The sequence below is a fragment of the Carassius carassius genome, chromosome 19 (genome assembly GCF_963082965.1).
Source record: "Carassius carassius chromosome 19, fCarCar2.1, whole genome shotgun sequence".
In the NCBI taxonomy this organism is placed as follows: Eukaryota; Metazoa; Chordata; class Actinopteri; order Cypriniformes; family Cyprinidae; genus Carassius; species Carassius carassius.
In genome coordinates this window covers 18362879-18389324 of record NC_081773.1, presented here as the reverse complement: position 1 = coordinate 18389324, position 26446 = coordinate 18362879, and the positions used below count along the sequence as shown (strand labels likewise).

Here is a 26446-nt window from a genome sequence, read left to right as displayed (position 1 = left end):
AATGATTGTGAGTTTAAAAAAAAAAAGTGAAAAATGGAAGTCGCACTATTATTTTGAAATCATTATGTTGGCTCTCTGATGTCGGCATGGTGATTTGATGTAAATTTATTGTGCCATTTTGTTTCTCAGCACTTTTACCTCACTATAATTTTCCTTTGGATGGAATTGAGAATAAGGAAAATCTGTATCAAGGGGAAAAATAAAGTATTGAAAGCCCATTCTTTTTCAAGTTCTTTTTTTTTAAAAATCCAGTGGATATTTTCAATAAAATTGTGTAATAATTGCTATTTGAGATGGAGGAGCACTTTATTCTTCTAATGGAGACTGATAGTTTAAGTGTTTGAATGAGCAGGGTTCACTGAGGTGTTTATTCCCAAGGGTTCTCTGGCCCCTGTGGTGTTCGTCTCTGCTGCATTGCTCCACTGCCCTTAAAAGCACAAGTATGAATCGGCAGCCTCTGCCGCGGGCTCGAGCTGCTCTCTGTGGCTGATACAGATAGTCCTGATCTATATCCATCACATGGGCTAAAATTTCTAATCTTTAATTAGTCTTTACTTGTACATGCATGCGAGAGAGATATATATATATATATATATATATATATACATATACATACATACATATATATACATACATATATATATATATATATATATATATATATATATATATATACATACATATATATACATACATACATATGGGCTAATTGACACTGAAAATGTTAAATGCCTCTTTATGTACCATTTTATCCTGACATTTTATTATGGTTAGTAAGGCACTGGTCATATAATGCAGCACAAGAGATTTGAGCTTTAAAACCTCTGTCTAGCTGTGAAGGGAAATTCCCTGAACTGTTTCTGCTTGCCAATAGTGTTACGGATCAACATACTCCCTATTAGATGCATCAAACTTCCTTGTTAGTGTTGGATATTTAATTAGGACATGACATTTTACATTAAAATTAATTGAAATGTCTAATATCTAATACATGTTAATGTGTTCTTTAATTTTTATAAGGTTTTAAATTAAATTAAAAGTGTATGAATGTATTATTTTTATTGTCATTTATTATTATTAGTAGCTTAGGTTATTTGTTTATTTTAAGCTTCAAGGGAGAATCGTGGTTGTGATGCCTGTTAGAAAAAAAAATTTAATAGTGGAATTCGGTTCATTACATTTTCATATAGTTACGCTTAATTGTGCGCATTGACAAAATGTTGTGGGAGGAATTTTTACAGTTCACTTGGTAACATCTGGAAATCTCCCATATTCCATGTGCTCAAATGAAAGGTAAAGACCTCCAGGTGTGTGTGGCTGATAGTAGAAGGCTCAGGACAGTTAGTGAGTGCGTTCACTTCACACTAGTCACTGGAGGCCACTGGCAGAACAATACTGAGTGAATATGGCTAGCCAACAATGACTGATTTCTGGAACAGTGGTGATAGAAACATTTAGAGGCAAACAATGAAAGCACAGCACACAGCACAATCTTTATCTAGAGAATCCCCTCTCTCCATTCTCTTCAGTACTATCATTTATAAGAGACATATGGCGGAGAGAAAGTTCCCTGTTTGAAATAAGGCTCATTAGATTGCGCAGCGTTTTTGTTTTGTATTTGTTTTGTATAAAACATGCCAGCTTTCTGTGCGCACAGAGGTTATGATGAGGAGAGCATATGTTTCTTCAGAATATTTATGCCTGTTGTCAGATCAACTTTTAATTAGTCTTAAATTTTATTTCAGTGAACCCATACGAGACTGTAAAAGAAATGAACACTGAATCTTTATTCCCACAAAACTATCAATCAAGCTGCTGTGTTCCGAGTTGTTTTCAGGACTCAGGAGATCGCAATTCTGTAATTATGGAACGAAGAAAATGTCTGTTTCCCAGGTTATAAATCGTATGTAGGCTAGTTAATACATAATGTATGTAATGTTCACCGCTACTGGATCAGGAGCAGTTAAAAGCAAAGATAAACACATTTGTTTGACATCCTTTTTGTGATGATATGTTGAGCAGTACACAGAGAGAATATTCCCATGGCGTTCTTTGTGAAGCTGTAGAGGTTCACAGGGGTTCAGCGTGATGCTACATAAGCAGAAGATGCAAGTGGCAAACTTCTCAACCCTCTGAGAAATCAAGCAGCTTAAGCAAACTGTCTTTCCTGGCCAGGAAATGGGCAGGCTGCTCAAACACTGCCTGCATCAACATCTTTCAAGAGGTGCCATTTATAGGAGCTCAAGGTCCTGAGAAACAGGTGAGAGATGAAGGGAGGGATGCCAGATGTTCTTGTGGCTGAAACAGAGAGAATGAGAAACGTAGGGTGGGGTAAGGGGGAGTAAACTCTACCGAAGCTGGGTATTTTTTGACCTTGTCTGTAGCATTTCTCAGAAACAATCTTATTACTCCTCCCTAAGTTCCTTTGCACCTCCCCCTGGTTTGACGGTACTCAGAAACCTGTAAGCCGCAACCTCAAGCTCCCCACACGCTTTTACTCTGAGTCACAAACTCCATATGATAGTCTTCAGGAAGATGTGTGGTCTCTAAGATGTGAATGTACATGCTTTATGTTACTGACAGCAGTGTGGCATGATAGTACAAATCTGTAATAAAAAATACTTAATCATATTGTTATTGTTGTATATTACAGGAGAGACCAGGGTCTTGTCACAAAGACTAATTTTGTTAATGGATTACAAACTATATATAATATTAAATGTTATTGGTTTGTAACGTTTAAAATTTTTGCTGCTTGATTATGCTTAATTAATCATCAATGCTTTTTTTCCATCTTTTATTTCTTAATGTGTGTGTGTGTGTGTGTGTATAGCCTATATACAAACATACATATGAAAGGTGATCAAGGTAAACTGGCACAACGAACTAGACACTAAACAGCCATATATAGCCACACACATATAGGCTATATATATATATACACACACACACACACACACACACATTTATTGCTAAAAAAACATTTAATTCGCTGTTTAATGTCTAGTTCGTTATGACAACTTACCTTGTTGCGTGGTCAGTATGCTTTTTCTTTTTTTTTCTTGGCAATAACAGTGGAAAATTTCTGTGTAAACTGATGTTCAAAAATAAACTTAAAAATAAATATTGTCCGCAGTAAAAGTGTGACAGCTAACTCTGGTCTCTCCTACATGCAGTGTATATGACATTTTATTTATCATTGTCTTTGAATATTTGCAATAATAAAAAATATATTTTTGTTTTCATGAAATTGTCATAAAATGAGTGAAAAGGGAAAAACAGAATACTGACACAAAGTTAAGTGGTTGCAAGCAGAAAAAAAGATGCTAAATGTTTCATTTACAGTGACATTTGAACCATAACTGGACTATTTCTGCATGCAGCCATGTCTCAGTCTTCTGAACCCTTGACAACATGCAGTGATTTGATTTGATTTATATCCATGAACTCGTCCCCGTTTCTGCAGGCACGGAAAGAAAAAACAAACCCTCCAAGGTTTGGAAATTAGTTTTTTTTATTTAATTTGCTTCGCTTTTGTGGAGTTACAACGTTAGATTGCGTATAAATGTCAGTCAGTAAAAATGACTTACTGTTTGCTCATGTCATCACTTTCATGAAGATTCCTCATCTTGCTCTCGCATTTCAAATAAACATCTTCGCACCAAACCATTTCGTGCGTGAACGATATCGTTTCCCAGAAACATTTACAGGCAGAATTTTACAACAAATGGATCCGTGTAGATACACATTGTAATATTTTATTATGAATCAACAACCCAGAAATGTAGTAAGTGTGTTGCTGCCCCCCACTGAGCAGTGAGATCCACAGCAGCACAGTGACCCGCTCCTGGCCTCCGACTGCTCCAGTAACAGACAGTAAGCAGATGCTTTGCGCTCTTCAGTTCCAGCGCTGAGAATAGAGAGCGAGCGTCTATGTTCATGCTCCCAATTAATCATCCTGCTCCCTGTAGTGCCAATTAGTCTGTTTTATTTCATACTGCTTAAACCCGATCGCTTCAGTAGGCCATATTTCTCTCTAGATCACAGTCAGTGCAATAATAAAGTCATATGTAGACAAACATTGCGATAAAGAACCATGATATAATAATTTACATTTAAAGGAATAGTTCATCTAACCGTGGAAATTCTATCTTCATACTCACCCTCATATCTATTCTGCAGAACATGAAAGATCGTCTTTCACATACAAATTGTTTTGGGTCCCACTGGGTGCTGAAACGGTGTGGATATCAACATTCTTCAAAATATCTTCTTGTGTTCTGCAAATGAAAAAGCCATACAGGTGTGGAACAACATGAAGGTAAGGAAAGTAAGTTTCATTTTCGGGTGAACTATTCCTTTAATATTTTCGGTGCACGAATGATGTCAAAATGAACTAATGATCGGAAAACACTTGGAACTGAGAGGGAATGCAGTTCAATTGCATGACTATATGCATGTATAGGGTAATTAATGCATTTGATTAAATGGTGACCTATGTAAGGAAGGTTATTTAAGGACAGCTCATGTAAGCCTACAAGACCAGCCAGTGATGATTAGACACATTGTCGTATCTCCATTTGCCAGATTCCCCTGCTGATTCCTGATGTTGTTGTCATATTCGCTCTGATTCACAGTGTAATGACGAAGCAACCTTGTCCAGGTGTTTCAGTTCAGAGCAGCTCAGCTGACCCCTCAGACATGGCGAGAGCTCTGCTGAAGACGGATTCATTTTCCTCACCACATGCACTGCCTCAGTGACACTGTGCTGACTGCTGCCCTATCAGCGCTGCTTAAAAGATTAAAAACAAACAGCATGGCAGAAATATATCATGTGCTGTTGAACCAGTCCGACTGAGAATATATGGATGGACATGAAACAGGCTGTCCACTCGATTCAATAAAGTTTTAAGATTGGGGAAGGAATTGCTGCAGCTATATGGAAAAGTTTAAGAGATATTTTACACAGACTCAAGGCTGTAAGTGACTTAAAGTGTGAGAATTTGTTTGGATTTAAAACCGATCCTATAGTGCTGTAAGACAAGTTTTTTTTTCCTTCAAAACAAAAAATATAATGATTATTAAAAGATTGACATCTGTCTACTGCAATAAAATATGATAGCAAATATTCCAGAGATACTGGTTGCTTCACATTCACCAACCATTTTTAATTTATGTTGTCATTAAAACACACACACACACACACACACACACACACACACACACGATTGGATGTAACATCACACCCTGGCCTGAATGATTACCATCCACTAGTGATCATTATGCATCAAATCATATATGGTTGTTGTGCAATAAGAAGCATAAATGGTCACTATACTATACTGAGGATTATTCTTCCTCCATAAAAATACTCTTCATATTAAGATCTGTTTCATGAGTAAATACAATGAACAAACAGATTTTCTGCAAAACCACCACAGCTGCTCGACCCTCAAAAACAAGTTTGCATTCCAGGTAAGTCTTAAATTCATTGCTTTAAAACAATTTAAAGATACCATAATAAGACAAAAAGAGCTTTAAAAAAAATGGTTTTCAGTTTTAAAGATCTTATCCACCTTATATTTCAACTTGGAAGCCATTTTCTCACTTCTGGTTTATTAGCCAAAAAGCGAAAAGAATTAACAAAAAAAGCACAGTAAATGGTAAAATTGTTTGCACAACAAACCAATGTGTTCATAATAAAGATAATACATTAAAATAACATGGTAAGATACAACAGTTGTACAGTGAAAAATAGCTGGAAGCGGAAGAGACCTGAAGTTTGGCATGTAAAGTGTACAAATGGCTCTTAACAGGAAAAATAATGTGGATAGAAACCTTTGGTGAGTGCTTTTATAAATCGGTTATTTGATTTTGATTAAACTATTTACTTGCATAAATCATAAGTACTGGCACAATTTCATATAAAAATAAAACTAACTTATGAAATAGAATGTAATAAATGCTTCAAATCTAGTATCTTAAAGAAAAAACACTTTACAAAATAAAAGGCTTGCTTTTATTCGAAACCCATTTCAAAAGGCTTTGAACAGAAAACACACTGATTGTATGTATTAAACAAAATAATTCAATAAGACACCCAAACACAAATTAAAGATAACATCAAATGTTCATATTCTGTTTATTCTTCTTTCTTCATAATCATAATTCATACGTCATACTTCAATTAAAATGGTACGAAATTTAACAAGAATCAATGCACAGCTACACTAAGGGCTGAAAAAAAATAAAATAATAATTCCAGACAGCATCTGCAGTAACTACAATCATCTATTTACAGTGCTTCACTCTGAGATCAGATCTCTGTTTGTCACATTCCTTCGGCCATGCTTGTAAATCTGCTTCAAATGAAACACAAACTGGCACACTGCAAGATTTTAGTGTACCTCAGATCAAGCTTCAAGAACCATATTGAGCTACGGTACAATATGAGCTGCACAAAGCAATCTTTGTGAAAGCACATCCATCACACACACACAAAAAAAGTTGCTTCCTGTCAAACCTAAGAAACTGTAGTGATAGTTGTTTGGCACCTGAGATAAAGCTGTAAAAGTGCTTGTGGTGAGAAAAAAAAAAGAGAGAATCAAGATAAAAGTAAAGCGCTGCTCCTTTTAGTGACTTTGCAGACACAGAATGACATGAAACAACAAAACAGCTTAGAAAGCAAAATATGAGGCTTTCGGATGATTGAATGGCCAAGGACTTAAGAAATTAAAACCAGAATGGTTTTGGCTATTTAAAGCCATTATTCACGCAGACACTGGTACATGTGTTTCACATTTAGTCTCTTCATCTACACCACACACGCATACCTTGCTCAAAAACAGCTTGGGTCAGGCAGGCGGTTCCTTCGGTGACATCTGGGTTTGGTACAGGTCTGTGGCACGTTCAGCAGGTTTAAGCAGGATGTGTTTATACAGCATTATTGATTGACACTCTCTCACTGTCACAGAGAAAACTTGCCAGTCAGGAACAGCAAAGATGAGAGCTCAGAGTCAGGTCATCGGGTTGAGTGTCAGCCCGGAGAGAAAGCAGGTTCTTTCCTCACTTCTGGGTTTATCTGACAGCATCACAGGCCTGAGGACTGAGGCGTGTAATAGGGGCTGTTAACCTGGAAGAGCAGAGATGATATTCAGAAGTACAATCGAATAAAGATAAATGGTGATAAAGGTTACATTTGTTCACAGACTGGCCGAGAGGCACCAACTCGCTGTAAAACGGAGAAGGCAAATTGACAAGAGGCCCATGTCACCACAACATAAGCCCAAGACACACCTACATCCTAGAGAATATAAATATAAAGATAGATTTAGATCTAGCTGAACTGTACATCAACCCAAGAGGTTGTATTTACAAAAGAATACAAATATTCAGTAGGTAAATATTTAATAAAGGGTGTGGTTTCTAGGATATACTGAAGAAGTATGTGATGATTCCAATAGCCAAATGAGCGCGTATTAAAAGAGATGTGCTGGGAATTAATGAGTGTCTGCTCTATGCTAGTGTATGATGATGCACCTCCTGAAGCTGGGAGGTCAGTCCAACAGAGGTCTTAAAGGCCTTCGGGTCAAATGAATGCTAAAAAGAGATTATGCTGTAAACTGTTTCAAAGAGCACAGGAAATTCATAAAAAAAAAAGAAAAATAAAAGTTGGTTTTAGCTTGAATGAAGCTCTGCGTTGGGGCTTTGTGTTTTCTTTCGTTAAAGGTTCACTCAGTGTAGGGTTTCTCTCCATTTTGTACATTTGTAATTGTGTCATTTTTCATATTATACTTTTGAATAGATTTCTGTCACTTACAAGAAAAAACATTCTAAGAAAAAAAGCCTCATATGAAATTTCCTATTTTTTATTTTCATCATGCCGGACTTTATTATCAGTGTTTAAGATACCAATTCAAATCCTATCATTAAACATTGATAGTTGGAACTGGAGTCTTGTGGTGGATTTACATTTATTCATTTAGCTGACGCTTTTATCCAAAGCGACTTAGAATTGCTATATATGTCAGAGGTCGCACGCCTCTGGAGCAACTAGGGGTTAAGTGTCTTGCTCAGGGACACATTGGTGTCTTGCAGTGGATTCGAACCCGGGTCTCTCACACCAAAGGCATGTGTCTTATCCACTGCGCCAACACCACCTCAACACCACCAAACATTTAAGACATGTTTTGGAATGCATAGACTGCATTGCACATTTTCAGTGTCTCATTGTAGGTTATTTCTGTATGTGGTCAAATGAGGAATGAGAAAGCTCTATGTATGTAGCACTACAACAAGTCTGTTTGTGTTCCCGCTCCTGCTTTCTTCAGAGATTGTATGAAGGCCTACTGAACATATTTTAGCCTACTACACACAAGGGACTATTTTATTGCTGTTGCCTAATTATAATCTATATGCAAACCTGATATCCACATGTAATACAGTTATTTACAATATTTTATAATGCAATTACAAGATTTTTGTATTTTGATTACATAATCCAAATTACGTACAGTAGCGTATTACTACCCAACAACGCCTGTAGTATAGAGGTGGAAGTCCAAAATAAAAAAACCTTTAGGGGCCTTTGTATGCTTTATGGAAAGTTGACTGGGTTATTTGAGGTGACTGCGGCTGGACTTTCCATGGCACTGCATCTGTTCATATGGGCAAAGAGAGAAAGCTGACTGCAATTGGCATTAAAAGCTTACACATTCTGCCATTTCCCCTCCTGCCCATTAACTTCCTGGGTAATCAAAGAATGACAGGAAATACTTAAGCAAGGGAGTCTAGGAGTGAATCCAAGGCTAAGGCATGTAGACCAAAAACACTCGCTATTCTAGCAAAAAATAAGGTCAGACTCGTTAAGGGAAAATGGGTTCATCCATTCAAGTGACAAACACATTCATTCATAAGAGGACTATGAATATTCCCCGAAGACAATAATCTCTACAAAGTCTCCAATGTCACAGTTTCCAGTACTAATAAAAACCACAAGAGTCCAAATGAGTCGTCAAGTAAAACTTTAAAGATTTGTGGAATATTCCCTGTTGGTGTACATATCTAAGGGATGAGTCTGATTAACGATGCAAATATTTTTCTGTAAAAACCCACCGTGAAGACGACCATCTAATCTAAAGTTTGATTTTCGACATTTAAGGCTGGAATACAGTACACTATTTTAGCCTAGACTTTCCTCCAATTTACTGTGTGGTGAACTTGATGCTAGAGTCAGTCTGCAGATTTGAGTTGATAGATGTCAAAGAACATTGTGTAGTGATTATTTTAGCTTCAGATTACGATCCTCCAGTCGGGGGATAACAAACATGCTTAATATCGGAGCATATTTTATAACACAATGTTTGTCACAGATTTTCTAGCAACAATGCGCACATATCCGTGTGAGTTTGTTGTGATCGGAACAACTTTAAAGTCTGGTAGTGTATAATGGCTAGTTTTCATCTGCTACTATTACAAATTAGGTGAGTATGATGCGAAGTGTTTTGAAATCTGTTCAAATTTTAAAAGTCATGTAATGTGTGCTAGCCTTTACTTACACAGGAAGAGCGCAGGGATATAAACAAAAATCAGACATACCTTTTAAAGCTTACCTTTTTCACTTGCTTTTTGGTTATTGCAGTTAATTAAAAACAACAAGTACATTTTAAATGACCTTCTTATTTATACTCGAGTATATTTTTAGACTGCTACTTGTACTTACGTAAAAGTTTCATTAATATAATGGTACTTTTACTTGAGTAGAATATTTTAGTACTCTTTCCACCTCTGGTGTTAACACTCTAAAGTACAAGTACAAAATGTTTTTCATGCAAATTAAATAAAACCACAGCCTGCTGGGAATTTTTTTTTTTTTTCGAATTAAGTCTGTGTCTGCATTCTTGCTCAGCAAACACATAAATACAGGGCGCCATGCACCTGGCACGAGAAAGACCATCCATTTAACGCATTAGTGGCATGATCGATTCTTCATAGCTGCCTCACCTTTGTGCCTTCCTTCCCACTTTCATTTACTTTAATCCAGTGTCCTTTAAACCCAGGAACAAAACAAGGACAAAAAACAACATCTAAAATACAGAAGGGAAAACTTATATGACCATACAGTGAAGAACATAATTTCATTTTTCAGAAGGCACCTCTACTCTTAGGGACACATAGATTAGTGTGTAATGATCGGTGTGCGGAATCTGAAATAAATAGAGTTAAAGATTACAGAAGTGAGTAGGCGGTTCTTTGCTGTCTTAGAGGCATTAAAGGGGCCATGAACTGAGAAATCAAAATTCCCGGTCTTTTGTTCACTTCATTTTTACCACAGATTATTTTACAAACAAAGCACAGTTTGAAGTGGGTTTTTCAGAGAGAGTCAAATAATAAGACTATACTGTACCGACTATATTGGTTCTGACAGTAATGGATGAAATAAAATATGTCCTGATGTTCATTCGTGTCCATTTCAAGTAAATATGAAAAAACAATTGGTTCACATCTGCAGCTTGAACTGAGACAGTGATCTGTCATGACACAAAGAGCCACAAAATGGTATTTATTTTTTGAATTTCTTAAAAAATAATAATAAAGAACATTTTTGAAAGTTACGACTTTGTTTCATACCAGAAGGAACCTGCTCGGTCTTGTCTGTCGGCGTGTTGTTAGTTTCCTCTTTGCTCCGCTATGTATTTTTTACTGCGTGAAAACAATGTGTGTAGTGTGAGAGCGGCATAGTTTGTCGGACATAGCATCAGTAGTTAAGGAGGGTGGGTTTTTGCGAAGGGGGAATTAGTCACCCCTTAGTCGTTCCAAATCCGTAAAAACCTTCATTCATTTTGGAACACAACTTAAGATATCTTTGATCAAATCCAAGAGCTTTCTGAACCTGCATAGACAGAAACGCAACTACCACTTTCAAGGCACTTAAACGTAATAAGGACATCGTTAAAATAGTCCATATGACACCAGTGGTTCAACCATAATGTTATGAAGCTATGAAAATAATTTTTGTGCACAAAGAAAACACAAATGATTTAATGTTTCAGTATTGGACGCACGTTTATGACAGTACCACGATGGATGTATGTGGTGCTGCTGATGTAAGAGCTGGCGTTCTGACGTAGAACACGCATGTGCTGCGCCTTGTTTACAAGCAAAGGAATGAACACATATGTGTCATGGTACTCTTGTGAACGTGCCTCTCAGTTTGACATGGAAATTGTTGAATAATGTGTTATTTCCTTGTTTTCTTTGTGCACAAAGTATTTTCGTAGCTTCATAAAATTATGTTTGAACCACTGATGTCACATGGACTATTTTAATGATGTCCTTACTACCTTTCTGGGCCTTTATGGAACTCTTCAGTTGTGATTTTGTCTATGCAGGGTCAGAAAGCTCTTGGATGTGATCAAAATATCTTAATTTGTGTTCCAAAGATCTTACGGGTTTGGAATGAGGGTGGGTAATTGATAAGAGAATTTTCATTTTTGAGTGAACTATCGCTTTAAGATTAGCATTTACACTACATATGTGATGTGATCATGTGCATTTCTGAATGTTGTTTGAGTGATCAGACCACAAAACATGTCACACTCACTTGCAATCAGATCATCCAAGAAAAATGTGGACACCAAATCACAACAAGAACGATGCCCACATGGTGGTAGCTCAATTCCATGCCTAGGACTTGAACCTAAATTTACTGGTTACCATCCTGTCTCTTTAACTGAGGGTTAACACTGTGTAAATGAAGCTGTGTAGATGAATGCCATGTGTATGTGCATGCTGTGAGAACAGTGCAAAACTAAGAGCTCAGCAATGACAGGATGAAAATCAACTAAATGAGTGCAGCCCAGATGGGTCCAATCAATGCATGGATATGGTCTGCTTTTAGCTGTGACAAATACGTTTATTAGGATCTGAGCAGTTTGCTTGGATTCAACAGTGTAACAAAGGGAACGCATAATATTCAGTCGAGAGCAATGTTCTCCATGTCAAAGGAAAAACAAGCTAAATGACAAGATTATAATAGTAATATGAGATTCTGCAATGCCAGACGACTACAACTATAATTTTCTCATTTTCTCTTTTCATATTCCAGAGCAACTCACTGTTTTGTTTATTTATTTATTTTTTCTATAGGTTTCCTTAAACATATCATCATATCCCACATAAGTAGCTGAAGAGTAATCTTAAGAAATAAAATGTGATGTGCTCCTTTGAGACGGAGCAAGCGGCAGCACATCATGCAGACGGCTTAGTTTCTCACGGCTGAGACCGCTTCAGTCTGAAGGGAAAGACTTCCTCCACCCATACTTTGGGTCAACAGTTAAAAATAAGTCTCTAAGCATCTCTTTTCCACAACCCAAATGCAATCCATTTCAAAACAAAAAAGGACCTCATTAAGGCCTGAAAAAGTGAATATTTTTATATACCAGCTTCACCAAAAATAAAACTGTGCTAAAGGCTGCATTTAAAGAACAGGTCATACAGGGAAACTAGTTTAAAGAATTTGCGTATAATTGCTTCTAAAATTGGTCACTAGCTGAACATTTCAATTACCTTAAGCACAGAGAATTTTTTTGCATGTTTGATCTTAACTAGTTTAAAAACATGACACTTTAACTAAACGTTTAGGTCATTACAGATAGTGTCAGATTATTGTATTTGTATTATTATTTGTCCTTTTTTTATGTAGTAGTACTGTATACTAAAACGGTTTGGTCTATAATCTACAAAGAAGCAACCACATATTTATCTGTAGATGTAAATAATAATAGTCAAAAGCTTCAAATGCAAAAGCAGACAGTACAAACAGATATAAAGGTGGCTTCACGTGTATTATCAAACGGAAATGACAGTGACACTATCTTTAAGCCATCTGAAAACCAGAAGATGCAACATACTCCCTGGATGAGGTGCCGCTGTTGACGTGAGATTGTGTTATAGAGAGGTATCTGGTTCTCTTAAATGCAGTTTATCAAAAGTCTCAACTCTCTTAAAGGAATAGTTGACCTCAAAAGTACATTTAAATTTACCACCTTTATGTTCTTTCAAGATATTATGACTTAATCTTCTGTTAAACAGAAGATTAATCTTCTGTTAAACAGAAGATGATGTTTCATGTTTTAAGTCAAACAAGTTTCATAAACCAGATGAAATGATTATTTGAAACATTCTTCAACTCTCCCTTTGGTGTTCCAGAGAAAAAAAATCACAATGGCTTTAAAGAACATAAAAGGTGAATAAATGTTGATTTTAATAAAGATTAAATACAGAAAGGTCAAGGTTACTAAAGGTCACGTTACATACACACCTCTTTTTCTTAGTATAACATCCTTTACCACAATAATACAATTGTTCATTGAGGATAAAGCACTGAATACTCACCCGTGTGTCATACTCCAGGACGAAAGGAGGGATGTCAATCTGCTCAGGTAGGATGCAGGTGAAGAGCTGCTGTAGGTTCTCTATGTGATGGACCTTCTCTTTAAGGCCTGATACACTGAACGTTGTGAAGAACCAAGTAGAGACCTGACAGGAATCACAAACAAAACCGTTTGATTGACTGAGATGCTACTTTCCATGAAAACGGTACAAGAATAGTTGCTGAAACACAATATAATTGTTTTTCGTGTTTAAAAAATGGTAACAAATAATAGCTGTGCTTAATCTAAAGAAAATGCTAATTTTCAAACTTATATGAGCTGTATATACATGGGTTTGGGACACATCTGAAAATGAAGGGAGATAACGATGTATATAAAAAATATTTAAAATTCTTTGATGGATTCTGTATTCACTGATTTGTTGAAGAATAGAAAGTCCAGAGAAGAAAAACAATTGTTCAAAATCTAAATCTTTTGTGACATAAGTATCATTCCTAATCATTTGTTCACCTTCATTATAAATTAATTTAAATGTAACTCTACAGGAAAACAGCATAGACTTCTACACCATTTTAAGGTCAATTTAATAAATAACAGATAGCTGCAAAATTGGTGAAGTTGTAACTGAATTAAATGTTTTGTTGCTAAAGGCAAACTCTTAGCTCCCAAAGCTGTTTGCTTGAATCATTTTGAGCATTTATCCCAATGACTAATGCGTGAACACGTTTCACACCTGGGATTGTTACAATGCTTGAGAATTCTCTGACTGAAATGGACGCATTTTAAAACAAACAATTATCTGACACTTAATTGCCGGGGTTCCTCTACATTTGAAGTGCACAAAGCATAATTGTTGAATAATTTCACAAATGAAAGCAAAGCCTGGCAGAGGCAACGCGCTCTCATAAGCACTTCAATTACCTGAATAGGTTCTGTGGAACACTTAGTGCGGACACATCATGAATCTCAATGCGGTCTCAGAGAGGCTTTTCCACATATTCAGTTACACAGACTCATACACAGTCTTTCTTAGTCAATGTGGAACATGTGGAGCTGACGGCTGTGAATCAGACCATAGGCCCGTACAAACTCGGAAAGAAAAGCTCAAAACGAGATGAACATCTAGTGTTGCCTTTAATGGACTTACATCTGAGTTGATGAACTGATTACATTTACCTTGGAGCGGAACGTCGGGTGAACGAAGTAGAAAGCCCTCAGGTTTTTCTTAAACCTGAAAACACAGAAGGAAAACCTTGCGAGAAATGGTTTTTGAAACATTATCAACATATCCAACCAATTACTTATTACACAAATAGTGAATTCCTCTGGTGCAGCTGGCTTTGAAAGGATTATTGCCTTGACAAAAACAATAAATCCATTAGAAAGGGAGCTAAAGCACATTTTTTAAGAACGAGCAAAGTCCAAAGAGGCAGCCACGTCCAAGCCACACGCTGTTGTCCAAAACACACAGATGGATAGAGATCTGGACAGCCAAATTGGAGGGGTGTTCGTGAAGCACAAGAGACGTGTCTGTCAACCTTTCCCCTTTCCCACGATGGACTTGGACCGTCCTGTGCAAACCCATGAGCAGGGGTCATAGGGAGTGATAGCATCACTGGCTAACTCTGCTATAAACATGGCTGTGATTGCTGACAGGACCATTACAGAACCTCATCACTCTTGCTGAGGATTATGTCTGTAAAACGCTTTCTTATATAATAATATACAACATAATATTAAATAATACAATGATGATATGCTGTGCTCTGCTGATACCTCATAATAAATGACACGAGTCAAACTGGCCTGGCTCTCAAGGTTATGAGTCACGCCGATCTCCACGATGTACGGAAAGTGTGAGGGACTGGAGCTGGAGAGTGTTTCTGCTTTTTATTTCAAGACTGTGGTTTCCTCTGCCTGCATGCTGAGAGCGTCCCCTGAATAAATGACAAACGCCTGACCTTACGATCACTTCCCCCGGTTTTGACTTTCGAACAAAGACTCAAACTCTTCTGTTAAGCCAGGAAAATAGCAATCATGAGGACTGATCGATTAAAAGAACAATATTTTTCTTAACACGCAATTACAATGTCATTCCATGGAGTCATATCTATGTAAGTGTTTGTAAGCCTCTGGTGGTGGTTGTTTGCTGTTTTTCTTAATTGGTTGAGTGAAAGGAGAACATCGAGACTTCAGATTTACAAGATTTACAAGCAGTTGCAATCGCTTCTCAATGTTTTAACCTTGATAAGCCCCTTCAAAATTTCCCAAAGCGGTCTGAGGAAAAGCTAAATTATTTCACTTTCCTTAGAAGAATCAATCAGCTCAGACACATTTGAGCACCAATTTCGAGCGATACTAGAGAAACACCAGGTAAAACTGAGGAAATATGACTCAGTTACTTTGAACGGTGCTTTCCGAGCTTGTCATAACCTACAAAAGGGTCGAGCTTCTGTGTATAAATCTTCTTTAAATTCGAAGAACAGGAAGCCCAAGACACAGACATTCCCTTATGATTTTACAACATATGTGGTGTGTTTGGGTTTGAGGAGACAGTGCTGTTTTGCACAAGAAGCTCATAAAACGAAGAGTCACCAAGCCAGCATTTATATGAAACTGTGATTAGCTTTTCCATGAGAGTTATGGTTTTAAAGAAGACCTCCGCCAAGAACTGGGTCAAGTCATCTCAAAAACATTGTAAGGTCTTAGAGAGCGTTGTAGTATCTCTGTAATGGAACAGAAATAGCTCTTACTTGGCATCCACAATATCATAAAGCTTCTTGAGGAAGTCGGTGTCCAGGTGGTTGTGTTCACCGGTGAGTGTGTGGAAATACACCATCACATACTCCTTCACCGTGATATGGTCCATCACGTGGATGAAATACAGCAAAGCCTAACACACAAACACACATTTTCTTAGTTAACTAAATAGGCACATTCCATAGTCTTTGATTGTTTTCATATTCATATTAGGTTAACACTAAAACCAAATTCTAAAATTAACTCTAACATTGTGTGTGTGTTTAACAAGTGGGGATATACTCAAGAGGACATTTTGTCAGTTTTAATTTGATTGCATTTTTAATTTGTTTGCACAATCTTGTCTCACACGTATGGTTAAGTAGGGTTGGTACACAATATTACTAAGTAATAGTTCACTCAAAAATGAAAATTCGGTCATTACATACTCACCTACATGACATTTCAAATTCTCTCTTGTGCTCCATAGAGGGAAGAAACCCACACAGGTTTGACATGGGTGTGAGTAATCGATGACAGCATTTTTAGTTTTGAGTGAACTAATCCATTAAATAGACATTCTAAACAGTGTGGTCTAATTTTTCACATTTGAAGTGTAGTAAATATTTAACAATTCAATCTTTTACAAAGAAAAAGATGTCAAATCAAGTTTCTGATTCAAATGCAAATCTCAAAAATTGATATAAATATCAATCTAAATGGAAGTCTAGAGAACAAACTTCTTTTAAAAATGAGGTAAACCTAATTTTAAACATTAAGTTAATCTTAAGTTTAACCTATGTTTTGGTTAGGCAGCATTTAGTGCTAAAGCTGACAAAATGTATGTAACATTTGGTGCAAAATAAGATATGCTCAATACAGGACAAATGGAAGTATGAACATTTTCTCATTTACCTTCTCCATATCAATAAGTGTAACTGGAATATTCCTGCCAACAACAACCATGACCGTCCTACCACACAAATCAACACCTGAAAATGAGAAGAAGAAAAAAGCTCTGGGATATTATTGAAGAATGTTTCCTCACACACACATTGCTGACAACATCCTCACATGCAGCATATCTCCAGAAACACTTTAGACATTTCAGCCTCACCCTGTTTAATGAACTCATTCTGCAGAAATGAGTCGTGTATACATATTAAAATAAACGTTTTGCAATATATTACAAGAAACATCTGGATGTGCAAAGGCAGATGTCTTCATATAGTCCATCATCACGTGGCATAGCGAACATCCATGTTGAGGTGCACAGCTGGAGAAACTCTGCCCCCCTTTGGACAAGTGAGTTACTGTGATTCAGACACTTAGCTTTTTTTAAAAAAAGTACTGTTCTGTGGCTTTCTGAAATAGGATTAAAAGTAGAAATTCAAGATTAAATTTAGCAGGACTAATAGCTTCTAGCAAACCTAATGTGTACAGTCTGTGGTTAAATGTCATTGAGGTTTTGAACTCAGTAGGTCAGCCTGGAAAGTATCTGAGCTAAGAAACAAAAAAAAAAGATGATGATAAATACTTAACAACACCGAAACCGTTACTTTGGTGGTTATTTTTTGTCCTGAAATTGTGAAACAAGAGAAATGGATTACAGAACCCCCTGATGTTGAGCTCAATGAGGCAGAACAAAGGTTTCCTGCCCAGAGAGCAAACACACAGATGGAAAGAACACAAAGTCCACATGTGCATAAAGATATACAGAGAGACAGCAACACAAAGAGAACGAGTGAACATGTGCTGGAGAACATGTGCGAGATAAAAGAGGCAAACATCAGACCATATCATAACTGCTACAATAAAGTCCACATACATGAACTAGGGCTGCAAAACAATTTAATACTTGAATAAAATCAATTGATATGCCAATGAATTAAATTATGCATGAGTGTTTCATTTTAAGAATGTTAAAATTAGTTTTACTTGATTAAATAAGTTTAATAATTGTTATAAAGTATTATGCTAAATTTACAGCCTTACAATTAAAACATTTGAAAAACAATGAATTTACATAAAACAATTATGATACATAAACACCCATAGAGATTAAGACTGACCGGTCTGATATAGTGCCTTTAATGCTGCTATGTCTGAAAGGTCCTCTGCTCGAGCTCTGCAAAGCCAGCGGTTATAGCTGTGGAGAAAGACAACAAAACTAAGACTTCACATCGAAGCAATTTGCAGTGATGTAAAGAATTTGACATGAAACAGATCTCTTTGAAAACACACAAACCTGCATGCAAACAAACAAACTCAGAGTACACAATTCTACAGTATATTAAACAAATCTGCACCCAATGATGACAATGAATTAGATCATGGCCAAAAGATGCCATTGGTTATGCTAAGTTTCCAGTGTCTCAAACATTTGCCATGAAAACCAAGGTTTCACCAAAGCACTTTAAAATTGTGGTGAAAAAAAAAAAAGATATTGAAAACATAATAACAGGAAGGTTTTGAAACTTCTTACTAGGGTGGGCATCTTATATTTGAGCAATTCATGAAAAGTTTTTTTTACAGTACTTGTAAAAGGCGAGAGTATGGGAAAACTAAACATCTTACTTCCTTTGGTGCTGTTTCTGTTGGGCTGCTTCAGACATTTGGCCCTGAAGGATGAGTTTACGTTGCTTATCCACATCCCCTTCCATACGAGCAAACGCGTGGCTTCCTACCAGCCCCAGGTCGGACTCTAATGAGTCATCCCCAGAGTCATCTGCAGATAATTACATTAATATCACTATTTTGTATTATTATTGTGTACTAGTGCATTACACAGAGTTCTAGATATTACAGGGAAAGCAAAACCAATGCGCCATAAAAATCTGCTGAAGCACAAATGCTTTTGCTGTGATAAACAGTAAAATATACTCTTGCACACTCGGAATGACCATTACTAGGTTCAGTGAGCACTACAACGTGGTACATTCCACAAGACCTGAACACCCACCGTCAATCAGAGCTGGGAAAGCCACTGGTGCGTGTGATGTACAGCCAGGCAAAGTGTAAACATAATCCTTATCTGTTATTCTTGTTTACATGTGTATGCCAAATATCTATGACAGGCCAACCTTAGCCATATTTGACCAGACATGAAAAGACAGTCCAGTCTGAACAACAAACAAAACTTCTCATTCCCTCAGCTGAACCACATGGTCACTGGTCAGACTACGAAATATTTAGCCAGAAATAAAAGAAACACCTTTGACAGAGAGATAAAAAGACATTAACAGGTAAAAGGGGATAACAGCCAAACACTCAGCTGCTAGCAAACCTAGGGTGAGACATCAACAAGACAATTAGACACGGATGTCTCCCGGAGGTTATCTGATGGCCAAAATCATAACAGCATGTTGAAGCAAAGAAGCAGATTTTGTTTTTGTAATGCAACATATTGTATTTTTACAATTTTCCTCACTGAATGGAGAGCACCAATGCTTGGCTCTTTCTAATAATGCCTTTGGCCTAAAGCTGAAATTGATTTGGATTTCAGGAGCACTTCACCACAATGTGACTTTTGTGACACACAAAGATTAAATAAAAAAAAAGGAAACTGTAAACAATTAATTGCAAATATATCCATGGCACAGCAAATGAAGGAAAGAAAATGTAAAGACTATAGAAAATAAATGGGTATTAAGGGAACAGGACAGAGAGAGAAAAACTGGACAAATCAGATTAGGGAAGTGTGTGATTTGAGGTATGCTTTGAGACCTCTACATGGCTTCATACACTAAACCATAAGAGCTGGGCTGTATTAGTAAAGGCCTAGTCACCTGCTGTCTTTAATATTACTCTAAGAATGACAGGCAGACCTGCTTCACATGATGAAATGGCATTAATGAGGGGACAAGAGTTTGAAGAGATCAGCCAGATCAGTGACAGGGTGCAGCAGAGCCAGTCCTTGAACATTAAAATGTGTCCTTTAATGTCTTTCAGTATAGAAGACTGTACAGGAACAAACACTTCTGATCCTAATAAAAACCCTCAGCAGGGTTTTGGCCCGTCCAAAGACAGCAATAATAAGTAATAAAACATCTGCACAATAAATCCTAATAAAACAGATGTGAGAAAGTTTAGCATCACGCTAACTTTCCATACGGCACATAATCTACTTTAATAAGGGCCCAACACCGAACTCTGTGGTATTCCAAAACTAAGCATGTTAAGTAAGGTGCTTAAGCTTTGGGTTAGGGGCCTGATCACACCATTAAGTTTATTTTGCTATATTAACCAGCTAACTGAACATCTCCCCCTTTTTATATGTATAATAAGGCTAATTACCTGAAAAATATCTTTAATAAATGATTATGTGTAAATGAAGAAAATGTGGAATGCTATGACAGACACTAACATAGTTAAGTAGGTTGTCAAGGAAAAAATTAACCAGTCATTTGTCTTTTAAGAGTCTATATACAAAACATTTGACTGTAGAAGATAAGTCAAACACATGATTCAGGTTTTGTAAAATCAAGTTTAAAACACTTTGGATTTTTAAAAGTTTCAAACCCAACCAGACTGAAACAGCAAAACTGGCTCAACCAATTGTGTGAGTTTAGTGTTGGACTGACCAATGACAGTTTGAACTGAATTTTTCATAAATTCCTTTTGTTGACATCAGTGGCCCAGAAAGCACACACTTCACCTTTAACTTCATATCAGCAAGCAAATCTGGAAGCTGTTGTGCCACTTCCATATACAATATACCGAAGTAAATTTGGTTAAGCGATTGTGTTTGTTCAGATTAGAGCTTGCTGTCATTCTCAATGGCTCAAGCAAACATCTAGAAGCAAGACTGATAAAGCAGATTATTGAATGACCTTAACTTGGGGAAGAGAATATTTGGTAGTTCAGTTGGTGACAGACCTTGGGCTGCCTTTCCATGTTCTGGATTAAAGTGTTCAAAGACAGGCAGGAAAGTGCAGTGTTTATTTACATGGGACCTGGCTTATGTGCTGTGTTTGAATTGGATCAACAGCTCTAGTTAGACGTGATCACCTTAACACAGCTGGTTCACTGTCCACATGATCTGGGTTTGAAATAATGGCAGCCAACAAATATACAAATTAAATCTCCCACTAACAAATAAATATACACATGTGCTCTGAGTGCTATGGCAAGCACACAAGCCAAACATACACTCTTTCTCTTTTGGGCATTTTAACAGTTGTGGCTATGCACACACACTTGACTGTAGATGTGTTCACAATGGGTCTTTCTAAATGCAGAAGATTCTGCTGTAGTCCAAGCTCGTGTTGTGAGACAGAGGCGGTGTCAGCTAATCTGAATTCAAGAAACACCCACAACAGATCAAGATGAAAGGCCAGGGTGGAAAAGATGGCCTTCGATCAGCTGCGTGCTGCTCATAATCATAATTTTATCACATTACTGGAAGACAATTATGTTTTCCATTCTGTAAATCAAATGCATTACTTCAGATGCTTCTCTGTTAAAAAATAAATAAAAAATTCCATTACACAGTGTAAATACATGTCTTCTAGATGAATGTTCTTCAAACGTTTTGGTAAACATTTACTCCTACTGCTTGTTTGCTAATCTTAAGAAAACTACACTACTGTTCAGAAGTTTGAGGAAATTTTTTTTTATATGGTTAAATTGGGATGCATTAATTTGATCAGAAGTTACAGTAAAGACATTTATAATGTTACAAAACATTTCTATTAAAAAAAAATGCTGTTCTTTTAAATGTTCCATTCATAGAATTCTGGAAAACAAAAAATCATCATGACTTCATTTAAAAAAAATAATAAAAAAAAAAAAATAATTCAAACGCAGATTTTGTGAATAGTATGTCTACCTAAAAGATCTGAAATTCCGATATATTGAACAATTTTTTGCGCTCACCCTCTAGATTTCCTGGCTTTTCGGCAATGCGGATCTGTCTCTCCAGGACCACGGGCTCCCCCTCAGCATTGCCAATGTCAGCAGGGAGGAGAGGCAGACCAATCCTCTCTTCTTTTTTTGAACGTGGGTAATACAAAGGCATTAACTTCCTGTACACTGGCTGGAAAACAGAATAAATTACAACAACATTTAGGGTCAATCAATCATAGATACACATTCAGGTACATGCTTAAAAAAAAAATATATATATATATATATTTTGTATTTGTTTTTTTTTAATGCAATTTTTAGCAAAAAAATATTAGCAAGGAATACGTGAATCTCGAATGAATAATGCTGTAGCTCACACTCAGCAAACAAATACAGTACACACCAAAGTTGGCTTTTAAATCAAAACGAGAATTTCATAAGAAAATGAAAGAGCACACAAGAGAGTCGGATGCAGGCTGTTGCATAACAGCGAAAATGAAATGCCACACACCTCCTCAACATCCGAAACAGCAAACACCACCGTCTCAATGTTTTCACCATGGTTCTCCAAAAATCTACGAACAGTCCCTAGAAATATAAATATGGGGGAAACACATTCTAGTGAGATCCCACTGAATTTCATAAAAAAGCAGTGACCTCAAATGTGATGTTTAATTTCAAAACAGAAATTACTTAATGCTATATGTGTGGCGTCCTCCAGTGGATATGCCCTTTTGACCGTGTTGACCACACAAAACCCCACAGATGCCATGGCATGTTCCCTGAGGAGAGAAACTCAATGAATAAACATTATATATAATTGAAGCAGTGCAACTCTTTTTAGTTTACATTAGAGAGCTGGGTTTTCCATATAGGAGTTTTCAATATATACACACAGATGTTATCTGCATAGTCAAGCATTACTGTCATCAGCACCTCCTGTTGACACACACACACACACAGTTCTTCCCAAACTAAAGATGAATGGCATTTATCTATAACCAATGTTGAGTTCAAATTCACAACAGCTAATGTATTTAACGATGGAATCTAAATCTCATATAATTTCCTTCCTTCCCAAAAGCACATTGGGTTTATTCTATACATCACCAGACATCACTATTAATCCTTTTCAAGCAATGTACATAAAGTTTGGGATTATTTAACTAAACACCTCACTGCCATGGGAACTGCTATACTGCTTATCATAACATATTTGATTTAGACTGTATTTGAACTTTATAATGTCTGATATGATCTTCAAGGGTGACTAACAGATTGAAAAAACTAAGCATATTTACTTAGTATAATCATGTCAGACTGTCCAGACAGTCTGTATGAGCTGACATCTAAAGTTGTTGGAATGATCTGGCTTACTTGGCAAACTGCATGACGTTTCTGTAACAGCTGTAAAGAGAACTCTCCGCAGCTGTCCGGTACTTGGCTTTATATTTGGGTCCAACTGTGTGAATGATAAAGCGTGCAGCCAAGTTGAAACCCTCTGTCATTTTTGCCTCACCGGTCCGACATCCTGGAAAAATATATATATGGACACCCATATCACTCCAGTGAAAGTTATGCAAAATGTGAAGTCAAATAAATGGGATAAGATCTGTTCCAAAACTGTGTAACAAACACCAACATCATTTAAAAATACTAATAGTTTAAGATCACAACTGGATACCAGTTCTCCATCTGCTGTCCTGGTAGTGCCACCTACCTTTCAGTTTGAGTAATTCATCCCTTAGTTCAGGGCCGGAGTATCTGTGGATACTGTCTGATACAGGATTCTTGTCTGTTAGTGTCTCATTACTTGTATTGATGATTGCGGTGCAGTTTAAAAGTGCCACATCTCCATTACTGTAAAATGAGGGAATAATATAAACCAACATATCAGATACAGAACATCATATAAGCTATGAAAAAGCTGTGAGAACAAATATAGCATATAAATAACTTTTATTATTGTAAAATAAAACTGTTAAAAATGATTGGTAATTGAAATAAAACTAAATAAAATTTAACTATTAAATGAAAAATATGAACTTTGATTAGAAATAAGAAAAGTTGCCTTGGTTTAAGAAGTAAAGTTCTTACAAAAACTAACCACAAATGTCAAATGCACACAACAAAATTGCTAAATAAAACCAAATTAATCTCGAAAAATAAAGAAAAACTAAAAATATCAATAAATAATATTAATAAACACTATAATAAATATAACATAAACAATATATGTATATAACATTAAGTGCTAAAATAACTTTGCCATCATGCAGAAGGTTATATTTTTTAGTTTAGTTTTCAAAAGAAAACTGACAAAAAAAAAAAAAAAATTATACATAAATATACAAATATACAAGTATACATATATATATATATATATATACACACATATATACACACACACACACATACATGGAAATCAGATGACTGACAGAATAAAGTCACTATGAACAAATCCCGCAAGCATAAAACTGTGTACTCATTAATTCTATTACTTCCTAAATTTGCAGAAGGACTGGTTTTATGAATTGGGCATCATAAAGTAGTCCCATGCAATGAACTTCTCCTTTCTTAAAAAAGAGAAACTATGAATTCAAAGAGAAAACCATCTTGATCCTTCCCTAACAAAGCTACACTGGCCTGAAAGCCAAAAGGAGCTTCAGCGCAGACAGTCACGTGTGATTGAGCTATGACTGGGATTTGTGTGCATGAGGGAATGACTAAGAGACGTGAAGATCATCAGGGCTGATGCAAATAACTGATGCAACAAACACACAGTGCAGTTACATAAAAATATTTAGGTCCAAATTACTAAATGATAATTACTTAAACTTTTGAACTAAGCAAATCAGTTGTTACATTTACTGACAACCCTGATGATTTAGGACCAAATGCAGATTTATATGTAGTCTGTTTATTAAGCAATCTTTGTTGAAATAAGGCAGAAATGCATGGAGAAGAAGAAAACAGAATGTTTAAGAAATGTCATTGAAAATAACACTCACAATAGTACAATCTTGCTGTTGATGTCTTGTCTGAAGGGGAAAGGGGACTCTAAAGAATTGAGCTGATTGGTGAGCTGGTCATCTTCCTCCATTAAGAGGTTTTCTCCGTCCACCTCATCCTGGACTCCCTGAGGCTGGTCCCATGTGGGGAGGTTCTGGACCTCCACAAACTGGGAACGAGCTCCCAAGGGATCCATGCTGTAGCTTCACTAGGCAATTTTGAACTGAAAAGACACAGACAAGCATTTACACACAATAAGACATCAGTTTGACCTGGGCTATATTAGCTCATAAATGCACACACACACACACACACACACACACACATCTATGTCTGCATTAGTTTACACATGTAAAGTGGTTACAATGACAGACTACGATGCTGAGGCCATCTAGTGGGCCCCGAACCCTATTTGAGAAACAATTTAGTAAAAGCGTAGTAAGACTTTTTTTAACCTAGTTATACATGCAAGTGTTTCACACTTAACAACTCATGTTTCTAAAAACACATATGACATTATTATTAGATTTCAATACAGTGTGATGCTTTCTTCAAAATAAATTCACATAAAATCTAAAGCCACGATGAAACAGCAGAAATTTACTCCCAAACTTTCAAAATGTGACAATTGTAACGGTATTCAGCAAGACTCTGTGCCAGCTGCAGTATGAGAAGTGTAGTGTTCATGAGCGTGACTGACTTTCAGACACAACAGAGAGAGAGAGGCTCTATCAGAGCAGACAGACAGGACTTCAGGAACGGATCAGATATTCAGCAGAAATGAGACGCATGTGTAAAGGTCGTCTCCCCAAATTACACTTCAACAACAACAACAAATCCATGAGTTTCTTCAAATACATGAAAAGTTTCAACTCGAACGCAATAGGCACATACAAACAATGCAACACAATACAGTTTTAAAGAGTAGAAAAAGGAAAGCAACAAGTCATACTCATTCTAAATACACAGGTTTATCATATTTATATTGATAATGCAAATTATAACCACCATCAATCACAATAACCAGCAACCTACCAGATGTCCTATGATGCAGCTATTTGAGTCCTTCTTACTGCAAAACAAAACAACATGAGCTCCAACTAATCCGTTAAACAGAGTTAAAGATCGCTGGCATTATCCAGTGGTTCCGCTTTTAACTTAGCCATTGTTAAAATGTGATTTTAGCTGCTTGTGGTCAACACATCGTGTTTGCAACTTTCAGCGAATTTCCTGATCAGCTGATTCACGAGGACAAAAATCATCACTTCCGGGAACGCAGTGGGGGCAGTGGCTATGTTATCGATCCGTGTAGAAAACGCACATATCTTAATCGACGTTCTAGTGTCGTCGCTAAATTAAAAAAAACATAATAAAGTATAATGAATAAACAGATTAAATAAAGTTTTAATTATAAGCACACTGATACGCATCATGATGGACAACAACATGATTTC

The 26446-nt window shown here is 36.5% G+C and overlaps 1 protein-coding gene and 1 long non-coding RNA gene across 2 annotated transcripts; both read right to left on the bottom strand.

Moving 5' to 3' along the window:
* Positions 1-1768: 1768 nt before the first annotated feature.
* LOC132094739 (uncharacterized) lies at positions 1769-3844 on the bottom strand. The gene is made up of 2 exons (XR_009422388.1): positions 3591-3844; positions 1769-2298 (listed from the first exon to the last, which is right to left on the bottom strand). It is a non-coding gene; the product is annotated as an uncharacterized LOC132094739 (long non-coding RNA).
* A 2612-nt stretch (positions 3845-6456) lies between these two features.
* Positions 6457-26260, bottom strand: LOC132095285 (ganglioside-induced differentiation-associated protein 2). The gene is made up of 14 exons (XM_059500121.1): positions 26028-26260; positions 24992-25215; positions 23701-23840; positions 23358-23511; positions 22674-22762; positions 22492-22568; positions 22011-22170; positions 18711-18861; positions 18206-18282; positions 17049-17125; positions 16148-16287; positions 14571-14625; positions 13396-13539; positions 6457-7132 (listed from the first exon to the last, which is right to left on the bottom strand). The coding sequence occupies exons 2-14, from the start codon at positions 25186-25188 to the stop codon at positions 7091-7093; spliced, it is 1503 nt and encodes a 500-aa protein (XP_059356104.1). The 5' UTR covers positions 25189-25215; positions 26028-26260; the 3' UTR covers positions 6457-7090.
* Positions 26261-26446: the final 186 nt, after the last annotated feature.

Excerpts from the sequence above, each read along its gene's own strand:
- LOC132095285 (XM_059500121.1), bottom strand. The coding sequence starts at position 25,188 with ATGGATCCCTTGGGAGCTCGTTCCCAGTTTGTGGAGGTCCAGAACCTC. Across the intron at positions 23,841-24,991 it reads AACAGCAAGATTGTACTATT|TAATGGAGATGTGGCACTTT; the intron begins GTGAGTGTTATT and ends CTCATTTTACAG. Across the intron at positions 16,288-17,048 it reads CACTTATTGATATGGAGAAG|GCTTTGCTGTATTTCATCCA; the intron begins GTAAATGAGAAA and ends TTTGTGTGTTAG.